We start from the raw sequence: 26,303 nt of genomic DNA on the forward strand, positions 1-26,303 counted from the left end.
CACACATTCAGTGAATACAGATTATGGGCCAGACACTATTCTAGTCGCTAGAAATATAAAGATAAATATAATACGGTCTTGTCCTCAAGGAGCTTATCATCTGTCAGAGTAAACAGATATTCAAGAAAACAGATGTATTCCGCGTAACACGGTGAAACCCCGTCTCTACTAAAAAATACAAAAAACTAGCCGGGCGAGGTGGTGGGCGCTTGTAGTCCCGGCTACTCGGGAGGCTGAGGCAGGAGAATGGCGTAAAAACCCGGGAGGCGGAGCTTGCAGTGAGCTGAGATCCGGCCACTGCACTCCACCCTGGGCGACATAGCGAGACTCCGTCTCAAAAAAAAAAAAAAAAAAAAAAAAAAAAAAAGAAAACAGATGTATTTAAGACCTAAGCAGACGTGAAGTTATTCAAGGCATGCTGTCATTCAAGGGGGAGGCAGTGTGACTTATGAGCAGAGCTTTGCAAGGATATTAGTTTCACTAAGTCTGGAAGAATGGGCAATAGTTGGTAACAACAATGGGGCATGAGCAAGATCATAGAATCTAGAAATATTCAGAAGCTGGGGGTAACATATAATACTTCAGTAAGTATCTATTGCAGATGCTGGTAATGTCTAGTTAAATGCTGGGCAGCTGGGCAGGGGCTGGATCGTGAAGACTTTTAATGTCACACTAAGCAACATGAATTTTATCGTGCAAGCAATGGGGAGCCATTGAGCATAATGTAATACTTCTATCATGGCCTTGTGGAAGATGCATGAGAGGCAGTAATAATGGAATCAGAAATACCAGCAAGGAGACCATTGCCATAATCCAGATTGAAAATGTTAAAGACCAGAACTAAGGCATGGATGTGCAGGTGAGACAAGTGAGTGGGAATGAGAGAGACAGACAGTGGACGCAACAGGACTTGGTAACCAAGGACTGTGGGGAGGGATGGAAAGGGAGGACCCAGAGATACCTCAGAGTCCTTGCTTGGTAACTGGGTAAATGGCAGTGAAAGTCACTCAGACTGGGGATATAGGAGAAGGAACCAAATGGGAAGAACAATGGTAAATTTAGTTTAAAAGATAGTAAACTTAGTAAAAGACAAGGATAAAGAGATAGTAATTTTAAGGATAAAAAGATACTACATTTAGTAAAAATAAGGGAGATGTTCAATAGAAAACTGAATTGTGGATTGGAATTCTGGAGATAAATCGGGGCTAGAGATAGAAATTTGGGGAAAATTAGTATAGAAACAGTATCTGAAGCCTCAGAGTATTTGAGACCACCAAGAAAGAAGATACAAAGTGAGAAGAGAGGAAAAGCTAGAACAGAAGACAGAAAAACAACAATATTAAAGAGAAAGGGGCCGGGCATGGTGGCTCATGCCTGTAATCCCAACACTTCAGGAGCCCAAGGTGGGAGAATTGCTTGAGCCCAGGAGTTTGAGACCAGCCTGGCCAATACAGTGAGACCCTGTCTCAAAAAAAACTTTAGAAGAAAGGGAGAGAAGGAGCTCATAAGACATTAAGCAGAATGGCCAGAAATGTAGCAGGAAGACCGGGAAGGGTGAAATCATGAAAGCCAACGGAAATGGGAGCTTTAGGAATGAATTTATTAAAAAATCTAGACGCTGCCGTGATATATAGCAGAATAAGAATTGAAAAATGTCTTTTAAATTTAGCAAATAGAAAGTCATTGCTGATTTTGGTAGAGATTTGAGGAGTGATAGAGATAGAAATCAGGTCACAGTGAGCTCAGAAAGTGAATGGAACATAAAAGCACAGTACACAGACAACTCCTGTGAGGAAAAGGAAAGACGATGATAGCTCATAAAGTAAGCCAACAGTTAATATTGGCTTGATAAATGTTAAATAAAGACCTATACTTTTCTGGGGGCCTTACTAGGTCAAATCCCATAAAATGTTTGACAGGTTTCAAACAGTCAAATGTAAGAGATGTCCTTATGGTGTAACCTAATATAATTAAGAATGCATGACACTGGCTTTTAGTTAATCATATTCTATCAAAAAATTAGGCAAGACCACAATAAAAGCATCACTCTCTGCTATGGTTTGGATCTGTGTCCCCACACATATCTCGTGTCAAATTGTAATCCCCAGTATTGGAGGTGGGTCCTGGTAGGAGGTGATTGAATCATGGAGATGGATCTTTCATGAATGTTTAGCACCATCCTCTGGTGTTCTCGTGATAGAGTTCTCACAAGGTCTGGTTGTTTAAAGTGAGTAACACCTCCCATTTCTCTCTCTCTTGCTGTTCCAGCCATGTGATATGCTAGCTCCCCCTTCATCTTCTGCCATGATTGTAAATTTCCTAAGGCCTCCCCAGAAGCCAAGCAGATGCCAGATCATGCTTCCTGTACATTCCACAGAACTGTGAGCCAATTAAGCCTCTTTTCTTTATAAATTACCCAGTCTTGGATATTTCTTTATAGTAATGTGAAAATGGACGAATACAGAAAATTGGTACCAAGAAGTGAGGCATTGCTATAAAGATACCTGAAAATGTGGAAGTGGCTTTGGAATTGGGTAAAGGGCTGAGGTTGGAAGAGTGTGGATGGCTCAGAAGAAGACAGGAAGATGAGGAAAAGTTTGGGAATGCCTAGAAACTGATTTAATGGTTATGACCAAAATGCTGGTAGTGAAATCAACAGTGAAAGCCAGGCTAATGAGGTCTCAGATGGAAATGAGAAACTTATTGGGAACTGCAGTAAAGGTCAATTTTGTTATTGCTTAGCAGAGATTAATGATTTAAGGTATCTGGTGGAAGAAATTTCTAAGCAGCAAAGCATTCACCATGTGGCCTGACTGTTTCTAACAACCCATTCTCATATGCATGAGCAAAGAAATGACCTAAAGTTGGAACTTATATTTAAAGGGGAAACAAAGCATAAAAGTTTGGAAAATTTGCAGCTTGGCCATGTGGTAGAAAAGAAAAGCCCATTTTCAGGGAAGGAATTCAAGCAGGCTGCAAAAATTTGCATAAGCAAGAAGGAGCTCAGTGCTAATAGCCAAGACAATGGTGAAAAGGCCTCAGAGGCATTTCAGAGACCTTCATGGCAGCCCCTCCCCTCACAGGCTTAGAGGCCTAGGAGGACAGAATGGTTTCATGGGGCAGACCCAGGGCCCCACTGCTCTGCACAGGCTCAGGACGTTGCTCCCCATACTGCTGTCAGTTTTTCCAACTCCACCATGACTCAAAGGGGTCCAGATACACCTTGGACCACTGCTTCTGAGGGTGCAAGCCATAAGCCTTGGTAATTTCCACATGGTGTTAAGACTGAGGGTGCACAGAGTGCAAGAGTTGAGGCTTGGGAGTATCTGACTAGGTTTCAGAGGATGTATGGAAAAGCTTGGTTGTCTAGGCAGAAGTCTGCTGCAGGGCAGGACCCCTCATGGAGAACCACTACTAGGGTAATACGGAGGGGGAATGTGGGGTTGGAGGCCCCACACAGAGTCCCCACTGGGGCACTGCCTAGTGGAGCTGTAAGAAGGGGGCCACCATCCTGCAGTGCCTGGGATAGTAGATCCAACTGGCAGCTTGCATCCTCAGCATGGAAAAGCTGCATGCACTCAACGCCAGCCTGTGAGAGCAGTTGCAGGGGCTGTACCCTGCAAAGCCACAGGGGTAGGGCTGCCCAAGGTCACAGGAGCCCACTCCTTGCACCAGTGTGCTCTGTATGTGAGACATGGAGTCAAAAGGAGATTATTTTGGAGCTTTAAGATTTAATGACTGCCCTTCTGGGCTTCAAATTGCATGGGGCCTATAGTCCCTTTCTTTTGGCCAATTTTTCTCTTTTGGAACAGGAGTATTGACCCAATGTCTACATCTTGGAAGTAACTAACTGTTTTTACATTTTACAAACTCTCACAGGCAGAAGGGACTAGCCTTGTCTCAGATGAGACTTTGGACTTTGAACTTTTGAGTTAACACTGGAAATGAGTTAAGACTTTAGGGGACTATTGGGAATGGATGATTGTATTTTGCAATGGGAGAAAGACATGAGATTTGGGGAGAACATGGGTGGAATGATATGGTTTGGATCTGTGTCCCCACCCAAGTCTCACGTCAAATTGTAATCCCCAGTGTTGGAGGGCAGGGTCTGGTGGGAGATGACTGGATCATGGGGGTGGATACTTCATGAATGGTTTAGCACCATTCTCTGGCACTATTCTCATGATAGACTTCTCATGAGATCTCGTTGGTTAAAAGTGTGTGGCACCTCCCTCTTTTCTCTCTCTCGTTCCTACTCTGGCAATGCACTGTGTGTGCTCCCCTTTCACCTTCCACCATGATTGTAAGTTTCCTGAGGCCTCCCCAGAAGCTGAGCAGATGCTACCATCATGCTCCCTGTATAGCCTGCAGAACCATGAGCCAATCAATCTTCTTTCATTTATAAATTACTCAGTCTCAGTTACTTCTTTATAGCAATGGACTAATACACTCTCCATCCAAATTGCAGGTAGGGCTAAAAGACAGCACAGTGCACTGATTCAGGGCCAGGATGCAAGCCAGACAGTTGGGTTTCTGTCTCCCTCAGCACTCACCTGCTGGTTGGTCTGCCTAAGTTTGTTAGCTTCTCTTGGGCCTGGTTTCCTCATCCTAAAATTCAGGTACAGATGTAGATATGGATCTCTATACACATAGATATCAATATATAAAATAATACTATATATAAATATATGAAATATATAAAATATATATATTTAATACTATATAAAATAAAATATATAAAATAATATATATAAAATAATAATACCCCTTAGAATTGTCATGAACATTAAATGAGTTATTTAAATGAATGAATGAGCAAACTGTAGTCTATCCACACAATGGAGTATTATACAGCCTTGAAAGAAAGGAAATTTTGACACATGCTATCAGATGAACGAACACTGAAGACACTATGCTATGAGAAATGTCAGTCACAAAACAGCAAATATTGTATGATTCCACTTGTATGAGGTACACAGAGTAGACAAATTCAGAGAAATGGAAATTAGAATGTGATTGTCAGGGGCTGGAAGAGGGGCAGGGATGGGGATTTATTTCTTAATGGGTACAAAGTGTCACTTGGGGAAGAGGAAAAAGTTCTGGAGATGAATGGTGGTGATGATTGCACAATATTATTATGTATTTAATACCACTGAACTGTATACTTAATAATGGCTTAATCACTCAATCACCATCACTTAAGATGATGGATTTTATGTTATATGTATTTTACCACAATTTTAAAAAATGGAAATAAGTTAAATGAGTAACTTCTAAAGCACTTAGTAACTGTTATGAAAGTGTTTGTTAAATAAATAGAAACATAAAAAATTAGCTAAATTTATTGTGCCTCAATTTTTGTACCCCATTTCTATATGCTAAAAATCTCCCAAGACTGGAGTAGAGGACAAGAAATAACCCCAAAGATAAAAGAATGAGAGAATTACATAAAAAGTCAACTTGGGAGTGGTCTCATGTGTGAAAGAAAGAGGAACACGCAATGTTGCAATGATGTCTAAATGTCAGATTAGAAAAGAATAAAAATGTCGAGGTGAAATTTACGCCCTATTGAAGAGAACCATGAAAAAGTTCACTAAGCAAATAGTTACAAGGAAGCACCTACCAGGTGCCATTCACTCTGCTATATGCTACTGGCAAAACTGAGAAAATAATTGGCCTCACTGTGCAGGCAGGCTTTAGGGAGGTACCAAAGTAAACTAAATGTATAATGCCATGTACACTTAATAGGAATAGGCCAGAAAATCTTGTGATTGTCAGGGCCAATTGGAAGTGGGAAATAAAGTGGAATTGTTGTGGCCATGTTGATAACTAAGTAGAAAGAGACCTGAATTGTGATGAGGCTCATAGCATTCATAAAACACCTGTTCCCTCTCAGACCTTTACCTGGGGAGAGAGGGAACACGCAGGTAGATGGGGCAGTGGTTCTCAGCCTTTTTAAGCATGCCAATATCTGGGAGCCACCCTTGCCTCCCACACCTAGACATTCTGACTTAGCTTGCCTGGGGTGGAGCCTGGACATTGGTAGGTTTTAAATCTTTCTAAGTTATTCAAACATGCAGCCAGGACTACAAGCCACTGGATTAGAAGCAGCAATTGCTCTCTATGTATTACTGATCTCAGAAGAGCCTTGGGTGACAGAAATAGCAAATGTTGCTCAGGAGCTGGCGGTAGAGTTAGGAGGAGGATGGATTTTCATTGCTTGGTCAGAGGGGACCATCTGTTTATCTTACAGACTTAATATGATCACAGGACATCAAGTTGCCTCAACAAGAGGAAATTACCCCCACCTTCTTAGAAGGGTAGCTTCCCAAGAGATGCTTCAGACCTGGGATGCAGTTGCACTTGAGGAGGGTCTCTCTCTGTCAAGTAGCAGAAAAGTCTTCTTTCTAGAGAAGCATGACCCACATGGGTCATCCCTCACTCTGGAAAAATCCCCACCTTCTCAACCAACAAAGGGCCCTTCCCAGGAAAGGCAGCTGAGGGTCTCTACAGCTAAGCTCCTCCCAGCTCTTCACTATGTGGGAGCTGAGAGGTAGGAAGAAACCTGAGGGGAAAATGGTGACAATGACAAGTACTCACTGCTGAGTGGCCCCACGGCGCAAGGCAGCCTGGACTTGTGCTGCCAGGTGACCCAGGAAGCTGCTAAGAGCTGGCTGCCTTGAAGGAAGCTGAAAGTGCAGGTTGATTTTCTCTTGTTCCAGGTCTTCTAATCTTTGTTGTAATGTCTCAGCTGGAAACCCAAAATGATGAGAGAGAGGAAAAAAGAACCATGAAATGCAAAATAGATAACGCCAGTGTCTCTTAGCTCCAGTCGTAGTCAACCTTTGCCTTAATGACATCATGAGAAGGTTACTAGTTTCTAGGCCAGCACTTTTATCTCTCAGTTGGTACTTCTAAGAATCTTCTTTGCACCAACAAGATGGCTCTCCTATCTTTTATTCTTTTAACTCTCAAAGATCATTGTTGACATAGTGATATGATGGTCATAATTATGATCTTCACACAGAGGGATACTTAATATTAATTATTTTAAAAGCACAGTAAGCATTTTGGGAAAAAAAACTGTAATTTTGGTGAGTTCTATATAATTACTTTTTTTAAAAAAATCAGTGCCCAAGTTTTGATTTTAACATTTCCTCAGCAATTGCACATCCAGATAGAGCCAGGTCACAGTTACTAAAGCCACAGAAGTGATGTTCGAATTCTACCATGCTATAGATGACTATATATCCACTTCTGTTGTAAAGTAGGGGTTCTATTATATTTTAATGACCTTAAGTCTCCTAGCATAAGGTATAAATACAGAATCCTTGTAATACAATTTTTTCTTAAAAAAATAAAAATAAACTACAGATCATTTGAAAGAGTGATATCAGCAGATGGTTGATTAGAGATGCCTGGAATTCTGCCTGCCCCCCTACCCAACTAAGAAAAGGACAAAGGCAATGAATAAACAGATAAGATTTGATTGGAGTGTTGAAGGGAGGCTGCTGGAGTACAGTGGGGGAGTGAAGATGCAACTGTGGTGAATGGCAGTCCAGAAAGGCAGCATGCAGGCACTCAGCCTCCGCAGCCCTGTATCCCCTGTTCAGATTGAATCTGCCTGGAGTCAGGAGGGACTTCTCATTGCATGGAAAAGATAAACAGAAGGACCTCATCAACCCCTGTTGACACAGCAAACACCTACAGTCCTTACAAAAGGAGAATCTCACAGTTCTTGCAAGCCCTGAGTCCAGTGTGGAGAGCTGCCAGGAATCTGCACAGCTGCATTGCTCCAGACTAGAAGCATAAGATATGCACTCCCTACCCCTATCCCACACCTTCTGTTGAACCTTTAAAGAATAATTAATACCAATTCTTCTTAAACTATTTCAGAAAATTAAAAGGCAAGGAATTCATCCTAACTCATTCTACTTATTACTGACACCAAAATGAGACAAGGACACAACAAAGAAAACTACATGCCAACATCTCTGATGAAAAGAGACACAAAAATTCTCAACAGAATATCAGCAAACAGAACCAAACAACACATCAAAAAGATAATATACCATGATAAAGTGGGATTTATCCCAGGAATGCAAATTTGGTTCAAAATATGCAAATCAATAAACATCATATATCTCATCAATAGAATGAAGCACAAAAATCACATGATCATCTCAATAGATGCAGAAAAAGTTTTTGATAAAATTCAACATCCCTTCATAATAAAAAAATTTCTCAACAAATTAGGTATAGAAAGTACCTCAATGTAATAAATAGCATGTATAACAAACACACAGTGAATATCTTACTGAATGGGGAAATGCTGAAAGCTTTTCCTCTAATAAATGGAACAGCACAAGAATGCCCAACTGTCACCACTCTTATTCAACATAGCACTGGAAGTCCTATTCAGAGCAATTAGATAAGAGAGAGAAATAAGAGACATTCAAGTCGGAATGGGGAAAGTTAAATTGTCCCTATCTGCAGATTGCATGCTCTTATATCTAGAAAAACCTAAAGACTCTAGCAATAAAACTCTTAGAACTGATAAATGAATTCAGTGAAGTTGCAGTATACAAAATTAACATACAAAAACCAGTGGCATTTCTATACATGAACAATAAACTAGCTGAAAAAGAAATTAATAAGGAAATTTCATTTACAATAACTACAAAAATATTAAAATACCTAGAAATAAATTTAACCAAGAAAGTGAAAGATCTCTACAAGGAAAACTACGAAACACTGATGAAAGAAATTGAAGAGGATGCAAGCAAATGGAAAGACAGCCCATGCTGATGGATTGTAAGAATTAATATTGTTACAATAACACTGCTCTCTCTATCAAAATACCAGTGACATTTCTCACAGAAGTAGAAAAAAAAATCCAAAAGACCCCAAATAACCAAAGTAATCATAAGCAAAAAGAACAACACTGAAGGTATCACACTACCAGACCTCAAAATATACTACAAAGCCAGGGTAACCAAAACAACATGGTACTGGCATAAAAGTAGATACACAGACCAATGAAACAGTATTGAGAATCCAGAAATTAATCCACATATATACTGCTAACTGATTTTTGACGAAGGTCCCAAGAACACTAATTGGGGAAAAGAAGGTCTCTTCAATAAAAGGTGCTGGGAAAACTGGATATCCATAGGCAGAAGGATGAAACTAGACCCCTGCCTCTCGCCTTATATGAAAATCAACTCTAAATGGATCAAAGACCTAAGTGTAAGACCAAAAATGATAAAACTATGAGAAAAAAACAGAGGACATGAGTCTGGGAAAATATTTTATGAATAAGATTTTAAAAGCACAGACGACAATAGCAAAACTAAACAAGTGAAATTTTATCAAATTAAAAATCTTCTACATAGCAAAGAAAAAAATCAACGAGGCCAGGCCCAGTGGTTCACAACTGCAATTCCAGCACTTTGGGAGGCTAAGTGAGGAGGATCACTTGAACCCAGGAGTTTAAGACCAGCCTGGGAAATATGGTGAAACCCCATCTCTACACAAAACACAAAAATTAGCCAGGCATGATGGTGTACGGCTGTAGTCCCAGCTACTCAGGAAGCTGAAGTGGGAGGATCACCTGAGTCTGGGGAAGTCGAGGCTGCAGTGATCTGTGATCATGCCACTGCACTCCAGCCTGGGGAACAGAGTGAGACTCTTTCTCAAAAAAATAAAAGAAAGAAACAATCAACAGAGTGAAAAGACAACCTACAGAATGGGAGAAAATGTTTGCAAACTACCCATCCAACAGGAGATTACTATCTAGAATATACAAGGAACTGAATCATCTCAACAAAAGAAAAATAATCTAATATAAAAATGGGCAAATAATCTGAACAGACATTTCTCAAAAGAAGGCATAAAAATGGCCAAAAATATATTTTTTAAAGCTCAACATCACTAATCATCAGGTATATGCAAATCAAAATCACAATGCGGTATCATCTCACCTCAGTTAGGATGGCTATTATCAAAAAGACAAACATAAATAAATAACAAATGCTTGTGAGGATGTGAAGAAAAAGGAACTCTTCTACACTGTTGGTGGGAACGTAAACCAGTACAGCCACTATGGAGAACAGTATGGATGTTCCTCAAGAAACTACAAATAGAACAACCATATGATCCAGCAATCCCACTGCTGGATATTTATCCAAAAGAAAGGAAATCAGCATCTCAAAGAGACATCTACACCCCCATGTTCTTGCAGCACTACTCATAATAGTCAAGATATGGAATCAATCTAAGTGTCCAACAACAAACGAATGGATAAAGCAAATGTGGTATATATCCACAATGAAATACTATTTAGTCATTAAGAATGAAATCCTGTCATTCTTGGCAACATGGATGGAACTGAAAGACATTATGTTAAGTGAAATAAGACAGGAACAGAAAGTTAAACATGTTTTCATTCATATGTGGAAGCTAAAATGAGTTTGTTTTAATCCATTTTGCATTGCTATAAAGGAATACCTGAGGCTGGGTAATTTATAAAGAAAACAGATTTATTTAGCTCATGGTTCTGCAGACTTTACAAGAAGCTTAGTGCCAGCATCTGCTTCTAGTGAGGGCCTCAGGGAGCTTACAATCATGGCAGAAGGCTAAGGGAGAGCAGGCATGTCATGTGGCAAGAGAGGGAACAAGTGAGAAATGCCAGGCTCTTTTAAACAACCAGCTCTCATGTGAACTAATAGAGCGAAAACTCATTCATTACCATGGGAAGAGAATCAAGCCATTCTCGAGGGATCCACTCCATGACACAAACACCTCCCACCAGGCCCATCTCCAACACTGGAGATCACATTTCAACATGAAATCTGGAGGGCACAAACATCCAAACTGTGTCAGGGTTGATCTCATAGAAGTAAAAAGTAGGATAGAGGATATTAGAGGCTGAGAAGGGAAGCAGGAAGAGAAGGAAAGGGAGAGATTTGTTAAAAGTTACAGAATTACAGCTAGATAGGAGGAGTAAGTTCTAGTGTTCTACAGCAATGGAGAATGACTATAGCTCACAATAGTATATTTTACAGTTTCCAATAGATGGAAGGATATTGAATGTTCCCAACACAAAAAGATAATGAATGTTTAGGCTGAGCGCGGTGGCTCATACCTGTAATCCCAGCACTTTGGGAGGTTGAAGCAGGTGGATTGCTTGAGGTCAGGAGTTCAAGACCAGCTTGATCAACATGGTGAAACCCCGTCTCTACTAAAAATACAAAAATTAGCCAGGCATGGTGGTAGGCGCCTGTGATCCCAGCTCCTCAGGAGGCTGAGGCAGGAGAATCACTTGAACCCGGGAGGTGGAGGATGCAGTGAGCCGAGATTGCACCACTGCACTCCAGCCTGGGCAACAGAGGAAAACTATGTCTCAAAAAAAAAAAAAAAAAAAAAAACAACAAGATAATAAATGTTTGAGATGAGGGATATGCTAATTACCCAGATCTGATCACTATATATTATATGTCCTGAAGCATCACTATGTACCCCATGAATATGCACAATTATCATTTGCAAATTTTTAAATGGGGGAAAAATCAATTGACAACAAATAAAGATATTACATTTTAATTAAAAAATTTTAATTACATATTGCATAATGCTCAAAGAATGCACATAAATAAAATGTTACACAAGTTATAAATATGTTGCGTTTATCAGTGGCTCATTATTAACGAGGATCTCGGTACTATTAATTTTCATTTCTTTTACATGGAAACATTGAGAGGAGAATTCTGTAGATACTCTTTAAACAATCATTTATGAGTTTAACAGGTGGTGTTTTTTCCTAAGTTAGTTAATAAAAACTTCTCTATCTATCTGAAAGGCTGTTGGATCCATGGGTGAATTGAAATGTATTTCTAAAATGCAGATGAGATTGATCTTTATGTAGCTTTTGAATTGTTCTGTGATGAATGGGTCCTGGAAAATGAACTTTTGCTATTTGTTGGGATTCTCTTACTGGCCCTTATGTGGGAAGTTTTGGTTGTCTCTCACCCATTACATATATTCCACCTTTGTTTCTTATGGAAAAAACACTATGCTTCCTGGCACACAAAAAAAAAGATTTATTCCATGTTCTTTGCTAATAAAGAGTTGGTATCAAATTATTTTTTAAAAAATTTAAGTAAACTGCAGAAATTGGAATCCATTCTAATGAGAACTTATCTTCAAAATCAAATGCCCAAAGAATTAGAAAGTTTCCCATAAAACTATTTCTGCAGAAATGGAAGGACTGGGTTTTAACATACCATTCATCAGAGCTTCCCTTCTGGTGGTCCTTGGCAGGTGCACTGACACCTTGATCCTCTTCACCCTGGAGCAGTGGGTGGGCCCTAGGGCAGCCCAACATCCCAAGCCATCACCTCGGGCCATGAGCACTTACTACTTACCCCAGCGTGCACTACAAACATTATCCTTTTTTACGTCATAATGAGAAAATGTTTGAAGAGTCTCTACCCTAGATCACAAAGACTCCTTTATGTTCTTATGGCTCTATAAGCCATTTTCTAAGGAGGCCATTTTGATAAGACACAAGTCTAAATCAAAACACACTTTTCAACAAGCTTGTCATTTTGAACAAAACCTTTTATCATACACCAGCAGAGGGTAACATGAGTCGCAGTGTGCCTCTCAACCTAACTCTTTTCCTGCACTGGCCCACCCCTAAGGCACACACCTGGGTACCAAAAAGGTAGAGGAAAGGGCAGAAAACTTGCGTCTCTGGGGCTGTTAAGTGAAAGACATTCACATAAACTTGCCATATGCATTGAAACCTATAGCCGGAAACTAAGAGCATTTACCAACAATTCATTCTAAGGATACTAGAAAAGGTCATCTGTCCAAGATCAAGTCCCAGGTCATTAGCAGACTTCTCAGTCTGTGCTACCTTCTTCAGCAGTTACTGCGGAAGCTAATTCAGACACCCCACTTAAAATATGCAGAAGAGTCTGGCCTGATAAGACCTTCTAGGATAATGCTGAAGTGTACCCATTCCTTAACTGACAGCAAGCATTCAAACGATTACATGATTACTTTCCTAATGCTTTATTTCTTGTTCTACAAAATCAAAACTTTGGTGAAACGCAATAAAGTTCTTGAATTATGTGTTCTAAAATAGCAACCTGATACAGTCATAATGTATGTAAAGATGCATCCAGATCTGTTCCATAGGGGTTAGGAGAAAACCTGAGTTTTCTCCAGCTCTGCCATTTCTAGCTGTCTGACCTTCAAGTTACTTAACCTTTCTAAGCTTCAGTTTCCTGCTCTGTAAAAAATGGGGTTAATAATAGTATCTACATCATAAGGTCTTCTGAGGATTAACTGAGACAATCTATGCAAAGCATTTAGCATCATGCCTGGCACTTTGTAAGTGTTCAAAAGGATTGTCTATTATTAGTAATGCCATTAAGTACTATCTTCAAGTTCCAAAAAAAAAAATTAAAAACCCAGTCTAGCCTCCCTCTGCTATCCACCATATTCTAAACTATACCCGTCCGCTGCCAGATGAAAAGTTCTCAGAGAATGCAGGTTGATCCAACAAAATTAAACACTGGAAATGGTAAACCAGTTGCCAAAAATTACACTCACAGTGAATTCCAAAGGAAGATATAAGTGATCGCAGAAAGTATCTGTGATTAGCTATGTTCTGTGCTGCTACTCACCTTCAAAAGTGTAGGCATCAAAAGGTACTATTTTCTCTCTCTCTCTCTCTCTTTTTTGAGACAAAGTGTTGCTCTGTCACCTAGGCTGCAATGCAGTGGCAGCCTCCAACTCCTGGGCTCAAGCGATCCTCCTGCCTCAGCCTCCCGAGTGGCTGGGACTACTGGCATGTGCCACCACACCCAGCTTTTTTTATTTTTATTTTTGTAGCTACAGAGCCCTGTTATGTTGCCCAGGCTGACGTCAAACTCCTGGGCTCAAGCGATCCTCCCACCTCAGCCTCCTAAGTAACTTGGGTTACAGATATGTGCCACCAGGCTCTGCTTTTTAAATTATTTTTTCAGAGATGGGGTTTTGTCATGTTGTCCAGGCTGGTCACAAACTCCTGACCTCATGTGATCCTCCTCCCTCGGCCTCCCAAAGTGTTAGGATTGCAGGCGTGAGCCACCATGCTCAGCCTGTTTTTATCTCATGATTAGAAAAGGGCATCAGGATGGTCACCAGTAATTGTATAGCTTCAGTGATTATCTCCAATTTCTAAATTATCTCCTACTCCAGCCCTCTCACGGCTCTCAGCTACTGGGAGCTTCCACTTCCCCTGCCAGCACGACCTCTGGTTAGCAGAAGGGTGCGTTCTACCTCCATTTTGACAAAAGCTAGCTCTCTGGGTTCCCCGAATGACACCCCTATTCGCTAATTAGATATTCCAGGCAGAGGGAGCTCCCAGAGAGTGCAAAAGCCATGAGGCAAACACACGCTTCAATATGTAAGGAACACTCCCAGTAGGGCGAACCAAGGGGAAAGTAGTAAATGAGGGAGAGAGGGTATGACAGTGAGCTTGATCTTCAGAGCCACGTAGGCCGTTGTAGAGGACTTTGGTGTTTACCCCAAGGGAGATGAGAGCCATTGAAGGGTTCTGAGCAGGGGACTGGCACGATCCAGCTCATGTTTAACAGGATCACCTGGCTGCTCTGTTGGGAACACATTGTAAAAGGGCAGAGCCCAGAGACCAGTCACAGGGTCACTGCTATTCCCCAGGCAAGACCTAAGGATATCCAGGACCTAGAAAAGAAAGTGCAGGTGGTGAACGGTGGTTGGATTCAGGATGTTCTCTGACAGATCGGACATAGGGAACCAGAAAAGCAAAGTTGCCGTGAGACGAGCTGGGAGCAGGGTTCAGGGGAATATGCTGTTCTCATTGCCAGAGTCATTCTTCCTCCACATCCAGCCCAGGCTAAGTCTGCCTCATCCATCAGACCCCAGTATCTCCTCTGGTCCTGCCAATGCGCCAGGTAGGCTCCCTGCTCCACCAGCTCCCTAAGCACAGGCAGGTTCTCCTTGACAAGCCACCACACCCTCACCTCCACATGTTCGAGGCCTCCTGCATCCACACAAGAGATGCCATGACACAGCGTTGGTCATTGTATAGTGACCTGCCCCTGGGATGCTGCCTGGCTCACAGCAAATGTTCACAAAAATGTGTCTCATTGCAGTGAACTTTAGATTCTCTTGTTTTGTTTCTTGTTTTTTATGTTTTTCATAAACCACTTTAAACCCTTTTCATTAGCAACTAAATGAATAGAAGACATAAATCTCATCAAGTCTTCAATCAAGTTCACTGCCTACCTACCTAGCAAGATGTTACTCTGCCTTGCAAGGGCACTATCCCATCCAGGCCTACAGCTTCAGATCCTTTGATTTGTCCTCTTCCTACGTTTCACATCCTTGTGAGTCTCTCATGGTGTTTGACATATTCACATCTTCTCCATTTCTACTGCCCCCAGCCTAGCCCGAGTTGTCAGCCCTTCTGCAGGGATGAATTACTCCCTGCCTAATCTCTCTCGCTCCTTCCATGGTTTCCACACATCACCAACAGAGCGGCCTTCCTAACGCTCAGATGTGCCCAAGCTGATAAACAAAATCCAGAAACATCTGCTAGGACCTGGCATTACTCCAAGTACTTTTGTACATGTTACAGGTTGAGCATCCCTAATCCAAAAATCTGAAATTTGAAGTGCCCCAAAATCTGAAAGTTTTTGAGTGCTGACATGATGCCACAAGTAGAAAACTCCACACCTGACCTCACAGGCCACAGTCAAAATGCAGCCAAAACTTGGTTTCATGCACAAAATTATTTGGAAATTTGTATAGTATTAACTTGAGACTATGTGTGTAAGATGTACAAAAAACATAAATGAATTTCATGTACAGGCTTGGGTCCTATCCTGAAGATATCTCATTATATATGTGCAAATACTCTAAGACCACCCCCAAAAAATACTGGAAATTTGAAACACTTCAGGTCCTAAGCATTTCACATAAGAGTTACTCAACCTATAATATAAAATGTTCTCAAAGGCCTGGAAGACTCCATGTGAGCTCCAGAACAAACTCCAAACCTCTGTCCCTGGCATTCATGACCATGAGTGAGCTTGCTCAGCCTCCCTGTGTCTTCTCCATGCCAGCACTCTGCTCCCGAGTCATGTGGGGGACGCATGACATTGGAGAGAACACAGAATCACAACACTAAGGATCGGGGTACCCAGATCCGGGCAACAGCTTGGACACTAACTGTGCATATCCTATGTGACAAATCACTTATCCCACTTAAGTCCCAGAGCCTCATGTGCTAAATATGACCAATACCTCCACAAGATGTTTTTAAATCATGATTGTTACAAAACAACAAAAAGGTGCATCAGAGACCTCCTCGTCTACGTCAGTTTGTGATGCTATTACAGAGTACCATAGACTGGGTAGATTAAACAACAGAAATGTTTGCCCACAGTTCTGGAGGCTAGAAGTTCAAGATCAAGCTGCCAGCATAGGTTCTGGTGAGAGCTGCCATGTTGCAGGCAGCTGCTTTCTCATGGCAGAAAAGGAACAAGCTACCTCTCTGGTTTCTTCTTACAAGGGCACTAATTCCATTCATGAAGGTTCTGCCCTCATGACCTAATCACCTCCCAAACACTCCACCTCCTAAAACCATCGCATTAGAATTAGGGTTTCAACACAGGAATTTAGGGAGCACAAACATTCAGTCCGTTTCACACCTCAACAGGGAAGGAGGAAGCTTTACCCAGATTGGCAATCTTTGTCCATGTGATACAGATGATGTGGAAATGGTTCCTCTGGGAGAGGAGAGTGTTTGAAAATGATTGACAATAAGATTTTTTCACCTTTCAAATGCCGTATTTATTTATTATTTCATGTGTCACTCAATTAATAATACTTTGGGTAAATCAACATTGCTAGACCATTGGGCTACAAAGATGAACAAGACACATTGCTAGTCCTTGAAGAACTCAGTGCCCGAGACTGGGGTCAAAATCATAAATGGGCCTTCTTTTCTCCTCCTGTGCAGAAAAGGTGGCAGTGAGCTGCCCCGCTGGTAAGTTGGGAGCCTGTGCAGAAGCACACAGGTGGTCCGCTCACCAGCACCGAGGAGGTAAGGGCTGCCACCAGAGGCATCTGGTTGCACGCAGGGTGATGAGCCCACCAGGGCCTGGGGATGAGGCACATTGAGGGGAACACAACAGCAGATGGGGAAGACAGCTGGGATAAATGGGAGATAGGTTACATAGAGAAAAATGTAAATAAATGGAGCAGTTAAGGATATGAGGATAAAGAGGGCCAGATTCCTGAGTACTGGCAAATGTTCATCCAATCATGGAAATGGGGAAGGGTAGAAAAGGTTCAAATGACTTGCAGTGGAATTGGAAACATTACCATAAACTACTAGTTTTTAACATGCAAACTCACAGGTGAATATGGAAATAGCTACAGAAGCATATGTGTGCATTTATGTACATTTTCTATATTTACCTACTGAGAAGGCCTATGAGTAATGACACCTCAGTAGCAATGAGCACACCAAGCACACAGATCCTGATTTCTAAACTCCATCCATCCATACAAGGAACCAGAGCTCCTGGGAGAAATGGCTGAGGCCAGGGCTGAGGCAGGGGCAATACAGATGTGTTTACAGCATCCTGATGTACAAAAAATTAAGAAGTACTCAAAGGCTGGTGGGGACATGTCAATAGAAGACAAGAGACACCTTGAAGAAGTTCCTGTGGTCCAAATCTGGGACATTTTGAGAATCAAAATAAATAATAGTAATAAAGTACAAGCCTATTGAATAGAATAGGAACCAACACATGCATGCTAATAGAATGTTGACTAATGGAAAGGAATGATGAAATAGAGGTTTGATGGGGAGTAGGCATCAGAATAATCATAGACTATCATGCCCACAACATACTATTCAGACATCAAAGGAAACATGGGAACTTAGTGCTGGAGAAACCAGGCAGCCACAGCATGATGGGGTGATGAAGATTACCATCCACAGTGGCGGGAGGGGTCCACACTGTGTGACACCTGATGTGAAAGGACAGCATCATTTCCAAGAGGTTCTCATTAGGGTTGCATGACCTGACCCCGGTCATGAGGAAACATCAGAGAGACTCAGGCTGAAGGTCATCCAGCAGAATGTAAGGTCTACACTCCTGAAAACTTTCAAGCACACGGAAGACAGAGAACGACTGAGTACTAAGGAACTGCTCAAGCAGGAGGAAACTTAAGAGCTACAACAACTGCATGCAATATGTGTTCCTGAGTCAGAAAGGAGAAAGGAGAAAGGAGCATTGCTGGGATGCTTGGTGAAATTGAATGGAATCTGTAGACTGAAGAAGAGTGTTGTATTAATGCTGACTTCATGACTCGGAGGAAGCTGCAGGTTGGTTGTGAGAGAGTGTCCTTGTTTGGGGGCATACACAATGGGGTACTTAGGAGTGACGGGGCATCATGACTCATACCTGTAATCCCAGCATTTGGAGAGGCCAAGGTGGGAGAATTGCTTGAGCTCAAGAGTTCAAGACCAGCCTGAGAACATGGCAAAACTCTATCTCTACAAAAAATTAGCCAGGTGCAGTTGCACATGCTTGTATTCCCAGCTACTCGGGAGACCGAGGTGGGAGGATGGCTTGAGCCCAGGAGGCAGAGGTCGCAGAGAGCCGATATCATGCCACTGCACTCTAGCCTGGGCAACAGAGCAAGCCCTGACTCAAAAAATAAACATAAAAATAAAAATAAAACTGCAGCTTGCTCTCAAGAGATCAGAAAAAGGTTCTGATAATGAGTGTGTGTATCCAGCTCAGGAATGAGCCAGCTCAGAAACAAAAACAACGGAGCTATGTGAGCTCTTTGTAGCATACTTGTGACTTTTAAGTGTGGAATTATTTCAAAATAAGTTGTTTTTTAAAATATTAATACATATCCCCAGCACTACAAGTGCTGTATTTGTGACCTGCCTGTTCTAAGTCCCCTCATTTGTGTGAATCCTATTGTGCCTTTAAGAAAAACTTCTCTCCTATTCTCCTTTCCCTGTTTGGCCCAGTGGTCAAAAAAACATAACTCACCTTTCTCTGACTTTTCTTTATTTTAAATCTCTGCGTCTTTCTGTAGATATTGTTAATGTGATTTCAGTTTATAGCTCAAGGTTTAAGACCAGCGTGCTGACAAGTGTATTGCACACAGCAGGTGCTGAATAAATGTGGTTGAACTCATCTGACTAACAGAACAGCAATAATATTAGAAATATTACTTGCATTTTATAAGCATGGCTGAATAGTAGAAACAAAAAAACTGAAAATTAACAAAGGAAGATATTCCTAAGCAGTAGGCAAAATAATGCATTGAAGAATATGTTCCAATTGATAATATAAATTCCATTTATGAAACAAACATGTTTTACTCATAGGACCTCAGCAATAGAAATGTTAACCATCATCTCATTCTATTCTGAAGGAAGTGAATGTTATTTTTTATGCTACTGCAACATACGTGTTAATGTTTAATTGAAGGTCAATGCTCATCTGGTATTCTTTAGCACATCAGTAATAACTGACTGTTACTTGGGTTACAATAAGGAAACAGAATGAAAGAAAAGGGCTTTCTAATCTATGAATAAATAATCAAATAAGCATTTATAAGCAGCAAGAAATCTTCACACATAAAGACATCCTGCTAAATAGATTCGATTCCCACTGCCTTGTTGTATCTGCAGGATGACAGAATATATAGTATAGACCACATTCTTAGAGGCTGTGTAGTCATTCTAATTCTAAGGAGGCCTTTTAAAGTTACAAAGCAATCAACGTCTTCATAAGTCATTTTTCTTTGGTTTTTACATAATGGCCAATAAATGAAATTCTCTGAAAGCTGAATATTCTAATTCCACATTACCATACATACGATGAGCGAATGACCACTTTGCAGAGAATTAGACTGTAATAAAATGTATTTCAGACCAACCTGAGCACAGCTGAGCCAGTCTTAGACATTTCAGAACACTAGAGTTTGCTGAGTTCATTTTCATGAAAATCAGCCATGACTGGGGCACTGAAGACTTCAAGCATAATAATCATTTTTGAGCATCTGCTACATGCCCAGAGCTATATGTATATTCTTTCACAACAGTTTGCAGAGTAAGAATACAAATGCAGAAAGTGAAATTCAGGAACTTTAAGGAATTTTCCCAAGACCTCACAGCAAGAAAGTAGCAAAGGCAGAATCTGAACTTAATCTTTTTCGGTGCTAACCTCTGGGCTTTTGCTATTACATTTCCCAAGAGCCATCCCCAAAGCAGTACCTTCCCCTGTAGTTTCCTCAGTGACACAGGGGTCTTGCCTAACTGTTTGATCTGGGTCCCTGGATACTAGGGGATCCACAAGGCAGAAACAGAGCCTCATTCAGCTCTGTCTTGCCAGTAACAAGCTCAGTGCCAGGCATGCAACAACCACTGGTAAATGCTGAATAAATAAATGAATGGGGCTGAGCACAGAGGCTCATACCTGTAATCCCAGCACTTTGAAAGGCCAAGGCAGGAGCATCTCTTCTGCTCAGGAGTTCAAGACCAGACTAGGCAACATAGCAAAACTCCGTTTCTACAAAAAAATACAAATAAGTAGCCAAGTGCAGTGGCACATGCCTGTAGTCTCAGCTGTTCAGGAGGCTGAGGTGGGAGGATGGCTTAAGCCCAGGAGGCAGAGATTGTAGTGAGCCAATATCACACCACTGCACTCCAGCCTGGGCAACAAACCCAGACCCTGACTCAAAAAAAATAAAATAAAATAAAATAAAAATAAAAATAAAACAAATGAATGAATGTTTCTGTTTGGATGAGGAATAAGATAAGCATAGAAAATAGCAACCATTTTATGAGCACTGCTATGTACCAAGCACATTGCTACATATCAATCATTTTCTCCTCACAATGATCCCATGAGAGAGTGGTGACTCCCACTTTGGAAATGAAAGACAGAAGCCTATAGAAAGTTTGAGAAATTTTTCAAAATTAGTCACACAGCTATGTACATTCAGAAACAAAGCCAAGGTCTGTCTAACTCCAAACCTATGTTCTTAACCTCCGTGTTCTTTCTACAGGAAAGATTCTATGCTGTCACTGTGACATATCTGGAAATACATATTTGCATGCCTTATACAAATGCAAACTATTCTATCAACTCATTTTCCACCGTGTCCACCTCTTTCCCATAGAAAGTATTCAGCAGCCAAAAGAAACAAACAAAAAAACTCTCAAAAATGGAAACAGCCTCAGATCCAATTCTAGGGGAATGGTTAAGTAAATTATGGTATATCCACTCATAGAATGGTATGTAGTAAGTCAAAGAACAATTAGGAAAACAGGAAATATTTTAATATTACAAGATAAATCAGGATACAAAATATGTAAATAGTATCTGTACTTTTTATTAAAAGTATTTTTTTTTAAAAGTCCCGGGGAAGAACTAAGAGTTTTGGCAATCAGTCAGTCAGTGTGATTATGAGTGACTTTATCTCAATTTCTCTACTTACAAAGCCAGCTACAAAATTTGAGTTGTTTATTGTTTAGAAAATTGTTGTATTATTAAAATAACCTACAGATTACTTATGCCACTCTTTGATTTCTGCATAAAAATGGAGATTTGGTTTCTTCAAATGCTTAATGCTAAACAGTTTAGGGTAAGCTTGGTTTCCATAGCTCATAGATCTTTTCAGTGAACACCAAAGAGGATTTTTAGAAATGCTGTATTTTAAGCTTGCCCAATGTGTGGAAAGAAGACTGGGAAATCATTTTGTTGTGATATGAAAGGAAAAACAAACCTCTGGAGATGATACAAAAATTTTGGAAGACAAGCAATAATTTAACTGTGATATCTGCCCACTCAGCACTTAGCCTATTGCCTTGTTCTTGATACATATTTGTTGCTTTGCTGACACATTTCAGTGGGATATGTGGTTTTGAAGCAAGTGTTCTTCCCCAGCAAGAATTTGCCAAGTAAACTAGTCAAGTTGTGAATGACTAAAATAGAAAAAGTACTTACACCAGGTCTTGAGTGTGTCATACGACTGGCAAGCTCTAGCACGCTCATGTGTGTGCATGTGTGCATGTGTGTGTGTGTGTGAGAGAGAGAGAGAGAGAGCACACGTGCACATGATGCCAACAGGCCTTGCAAACATGCTTATAGTTGCTGTTTATAGACAACACAAAAAACACAAAATTTCTCAGGATCACAAGCTTCTGAAGAACAGGCTTGATTATGGGCTCCTCTAAAATCCTCATTGCCCCACCACTTCAAAGAGATTCACAATAAAATGTTCTTTCACCAAATGTCAATCATCAAATGTCCCAGGGAAATAAATGACCAACTGAATTTTTGCTACTTTTCATTAAACCCTCAGATTTTCAGAACTATACATTGTTTCTACAAGTATGTCTTCATAGATGCTATGGAAAAGTGAATCACTTATATATGTGGTCCAAGCTCATGGTTCAGGCTCAGGGATGGAGGCATCCTCACTCACAACTGTCCAGGCAAGATAAATGAGTTTGTCCACTTCTTTTTAAGTGCAATAGAAAGTGCTCACAAACACTCCCACCACCACCACCACCACCACCACCACCACCACCACCAGTCAGGTCATCATCACCATCACCACTCCTACTACCTCCACCACCACTTCAGCCATCACCACCACCAATACCCCTACCACCAACACCACCACTTTTACCATCACCACTCCCCAACCATCACGACTATCACCACCACCCCTCCCATCACTACCATCATCACCATAACTCATACCACCACCACCACCACCACCACTACTCATGGCACCACCACCACTCCCACAATCACCACCACCACTACCACTCCTACCATGACCACCACTATGACTTCTCCCACCACTACCACTACCACCATCACTCCCACCATCACCAGCACTCACAACCACCACCACTCCTACCATCACCACCACTATCACTACCACTACCACCATCACCAGCACTGCCACAACCACTACCACTACTATCCTCACCACCACTACCACTATCACTACCACCATCACTCCCACCATCACCAGCACTGCCACAACCACCACCACTTCTACCATCATCACCACTACAACTACCACTATCACTCCCACCATCACCAGCACTGCCACAGCCACTACCACTCCTACAATCACCACCACTTCTACAATCACCACCATCACCACCACTCCTACAACCACAACCACTACTTCTATAGACACCAGTACTCTTACCATCACCACCACCACTCACTACCACTACCAGCATTCCTACTGCAATCACCACCATTCCTACCATCACCACCACCCCTACCATCACCACCACTCTTGCCATTACCACCACTCCCACCATCACCACCACTCTTGCCATCACCACCAACACTCCTACCATTATTACCACCACCTCTACCATCACCACCACTCCTATGTACCATCACCAGCGACACTCCTACACTCTTCTTCAGCAAGAATCTGCCAAGTAAACATCACCATCACTCCTACCATCACCACCACTATCACTCCTACCACTACTATCACCACCACTTCTACCACTACCACCATCACCAACTCTGCTACAACCACCACCATTCCTACCATCACCACCACCACTATCACCACTACCACTGCTTCTACCATTACCACTACTACTCCTACCACAATGACTACCACCACTCCTAACACTACCACCATCACCAACAACACTGCTACAACCACCACCATTCCTACCATCACCACCACCACTCCTATCACCACTACCACTGCTTCTACCATCACCACCACTGCCACTGTTCCCACTACCATTACTTACACCACCAACTCCACTCTCACATTTACTATCATCAGCACCACGACCACTGCTATTATCACCTCCACTAGCACTCCAACCACTATCACCACTGTCACAATACTACTATCACCTCTACTTATTAGTAGAAAGAGCAAACTATCCAACTTTCTACCTGTGTATTAAGATATATGCACTGAAAGCACTTACTGGAGAAAAAGGAACATTCCTTAGATCATATCCAAGTAGCCATAATACAGAGAACCCAACAGAAATAGCAAAAGACAAAATGCCACTCAGCCACACAATGCAAAATGTCAAAAAGGACACACATCAAAATATGAGTGGCGGCCATCTCTACAAAGGATCTCTACAAAGGATATTTTTCTTTTACTTATACTGTATATCTCAATGCCTACATATTTTTACAATGATTATGCATTGTTTAAATAATTTTTTTAATTTCTAGTTTCAGAAATGAAAGATAATTTCCAACTGGTATCTTCAGGCATTTCTAAGTAGGATTCTGTCTAGAATCGATTTACATAAATTATGAAGCCAAACAGAGCTGGGTCTGAATTCCTGCTGGGGCACTTCTCATCTCTGTGACCTTTCTGATTGATACAATGGACACGAGGTTGTAAAAAAATTCATGATGTGATGTATGAGAAACCCTAGACACATAGATGGCTAGTTTTCATTATCTGTCAAGCCTTGCTATGCTATCAAACTCAACTGTAAAGTATGCACCCACCCACCTTTCTCATGTAGCCTTCAAGTCAATACAATCTTGGAAAGTCCTCATGACAGTGGAGGGCAAGAGAGGACTTTATGGCTGACCAGGGGTCCAAGGTATTTACACTATAGGGTCAGGATTTAAGAGCATGAGTTCTGAAAAAGCTGTCTCAAGTCAAACTCTAATTTTACTCTTTACTAGCTGCATGATCTTGAACAAGTCAGAATCTCTCTAAGACTCAGTCTCCTCGACAGTGAAAGGGACAGTGAAACTACATCTACCTGGTGACTTTGTTGTAACTCCTGATAGCAGAGTGTCTGGCTCAGGGTTTGCAGAGTGTCAGGGAGAGCCATTGCCATGGCTGTGAGGCAGGGGAAGAAATATTCCAATTAAAGATGCTTTATAAGTCAACTTGCTAAAATTATGCCTAAACAGAATATGTGCTAAGAAAGCAGCTTTTGCAAAAACCGAATAGACTATATCTCTTGGTGGCACTTCTCAGTTAATTTGAAAATTTTTGTAAAATTCACAGGTCTTTCAGTGCACAAAATTAACATAACCTTGATATGTTAATAAAAATATAACAAAGTTTTAAGAGTGATACAGAGGTAGGAGGTGGGGCTCAGACACCAGGCCTAATTGAGGACTGGTTAAAACAGGGAGGCAATGGAAGCACCTTTTCAAAGACATACCCAGCATGCCATGTCAGTTTACCATTGCCATGGCAACACCTGAGAGTTTCCACCCCTTTCCATGGCAATGATCCAACAATGCAGAAGTTACCACCCTCTTCCTAGAAATTTTTGCATGAACTACCTCTTAATTTGCATGTAATTAAAAGTGGGTATAAATATTACTGCAGAACTGCCTTTAAGCTGCAGGAGCAATCACAGAACTATACCACTGCCACTTCAATAAAGCTGTTTTCTTCTACTGCCGTCTTGTCCTTGAATTCTTTCCTGGGCAAAGCCAAGAACCCTCCCGGGTTAAGCCCCAATTTGGGGCTTGCCTTTCCTGCATCAATACTGCCTAAAAACGGGGCTACAACAGAATATCCTTTCAAGGTCCCTTCTCAATCCTTACAATATTAAAGTGAGATTCAGGAACCCAAGCCTGGAACCCAGAACTTCCATTTTCCCATTTTGGGTTATACAGGGAAATGTGATAGATCAGGCCTACACACAAAACTGTGATTCTTTTTAGCCATTTAAAAATATGTAAACTCTGAAAGAGAAACTCTTATTTAAAATGTAATGGCAGGCTCTCCTACACAAAAATAATTTTACACCATATTCTTCATTTTAATTGAATTTAGATATATGTTCAGTCATCACCAAAAATGGGTTAATTACTTAGGCTACGACTAACTCACTTAGCAATCTAGGTGCACAGCTGATAAATGACCAATTCTGTGTAATGAATATTGAAGTTTATTAGATATAGTCTAAGAAAGAAATTAAAAGAATAATTCTTTATAGCATACTATCATATCCTACCCCAGCCTACCAACAAGGCCATGGGAAATTTCTGGCAAGCAATCCGCCAACTTATACATTCAGCCAGTGGTTCTTGGGCCGATTCCATATTAACAGTAACTATGTAGAAACTGCACTATTGAAAAATGTTTTATTGAGTGCTGTGTTCACTAACTACATTTGGGTGACAAGATCAATAGAAGCCCAAACCTCAGCATTGCACAATATACCC

General features: G+C 41.1%; 1 protein-coding gene across 8 annotated transcripts in view; it reads right to left on the reverse strand.

The window, feature by feature from the left end:
* Window positions 1–26,303, reverse strand: part of DISC1 (DISC1 scaffold protein) — a 401,778-nt gene that overhangs the window by 266,456 nt on the left and 109,019 nt on the right. For 6 of the 8 annotated variants that reach the window (XM_065546177.1, XM_073996732.1, XM_065546249.1 and 3 more), the window contains exon 4: window positions 6,601–6,751. The exons of the other annotated variants lie outside the window; for them this stretch is intronic. In XM_065546177.1, coding sequence (XP_065402249.1) covers window positions 6,601–6,751 — 151 coding nt within the window. The remainder of the gene's footprint in view (window positions 1–6,600; window positions 6,752–26,303) is intronic. 8 annotated transcript variants of the gene reach the window in all.

This window comes from Macaca fascicularis, chromosome 1 (assembly GCF_037993035.2).
Source record: "Macaca fascicularis isolate 582-1 chromosome 1, T2T-MFA8v1.1".
Taxonomy (NCBI): Eukaryota; Metazoa; Chordata; class Mammalia; order Primates; family Cercopithecidae; genus Macaca; species Macaca fascicularis.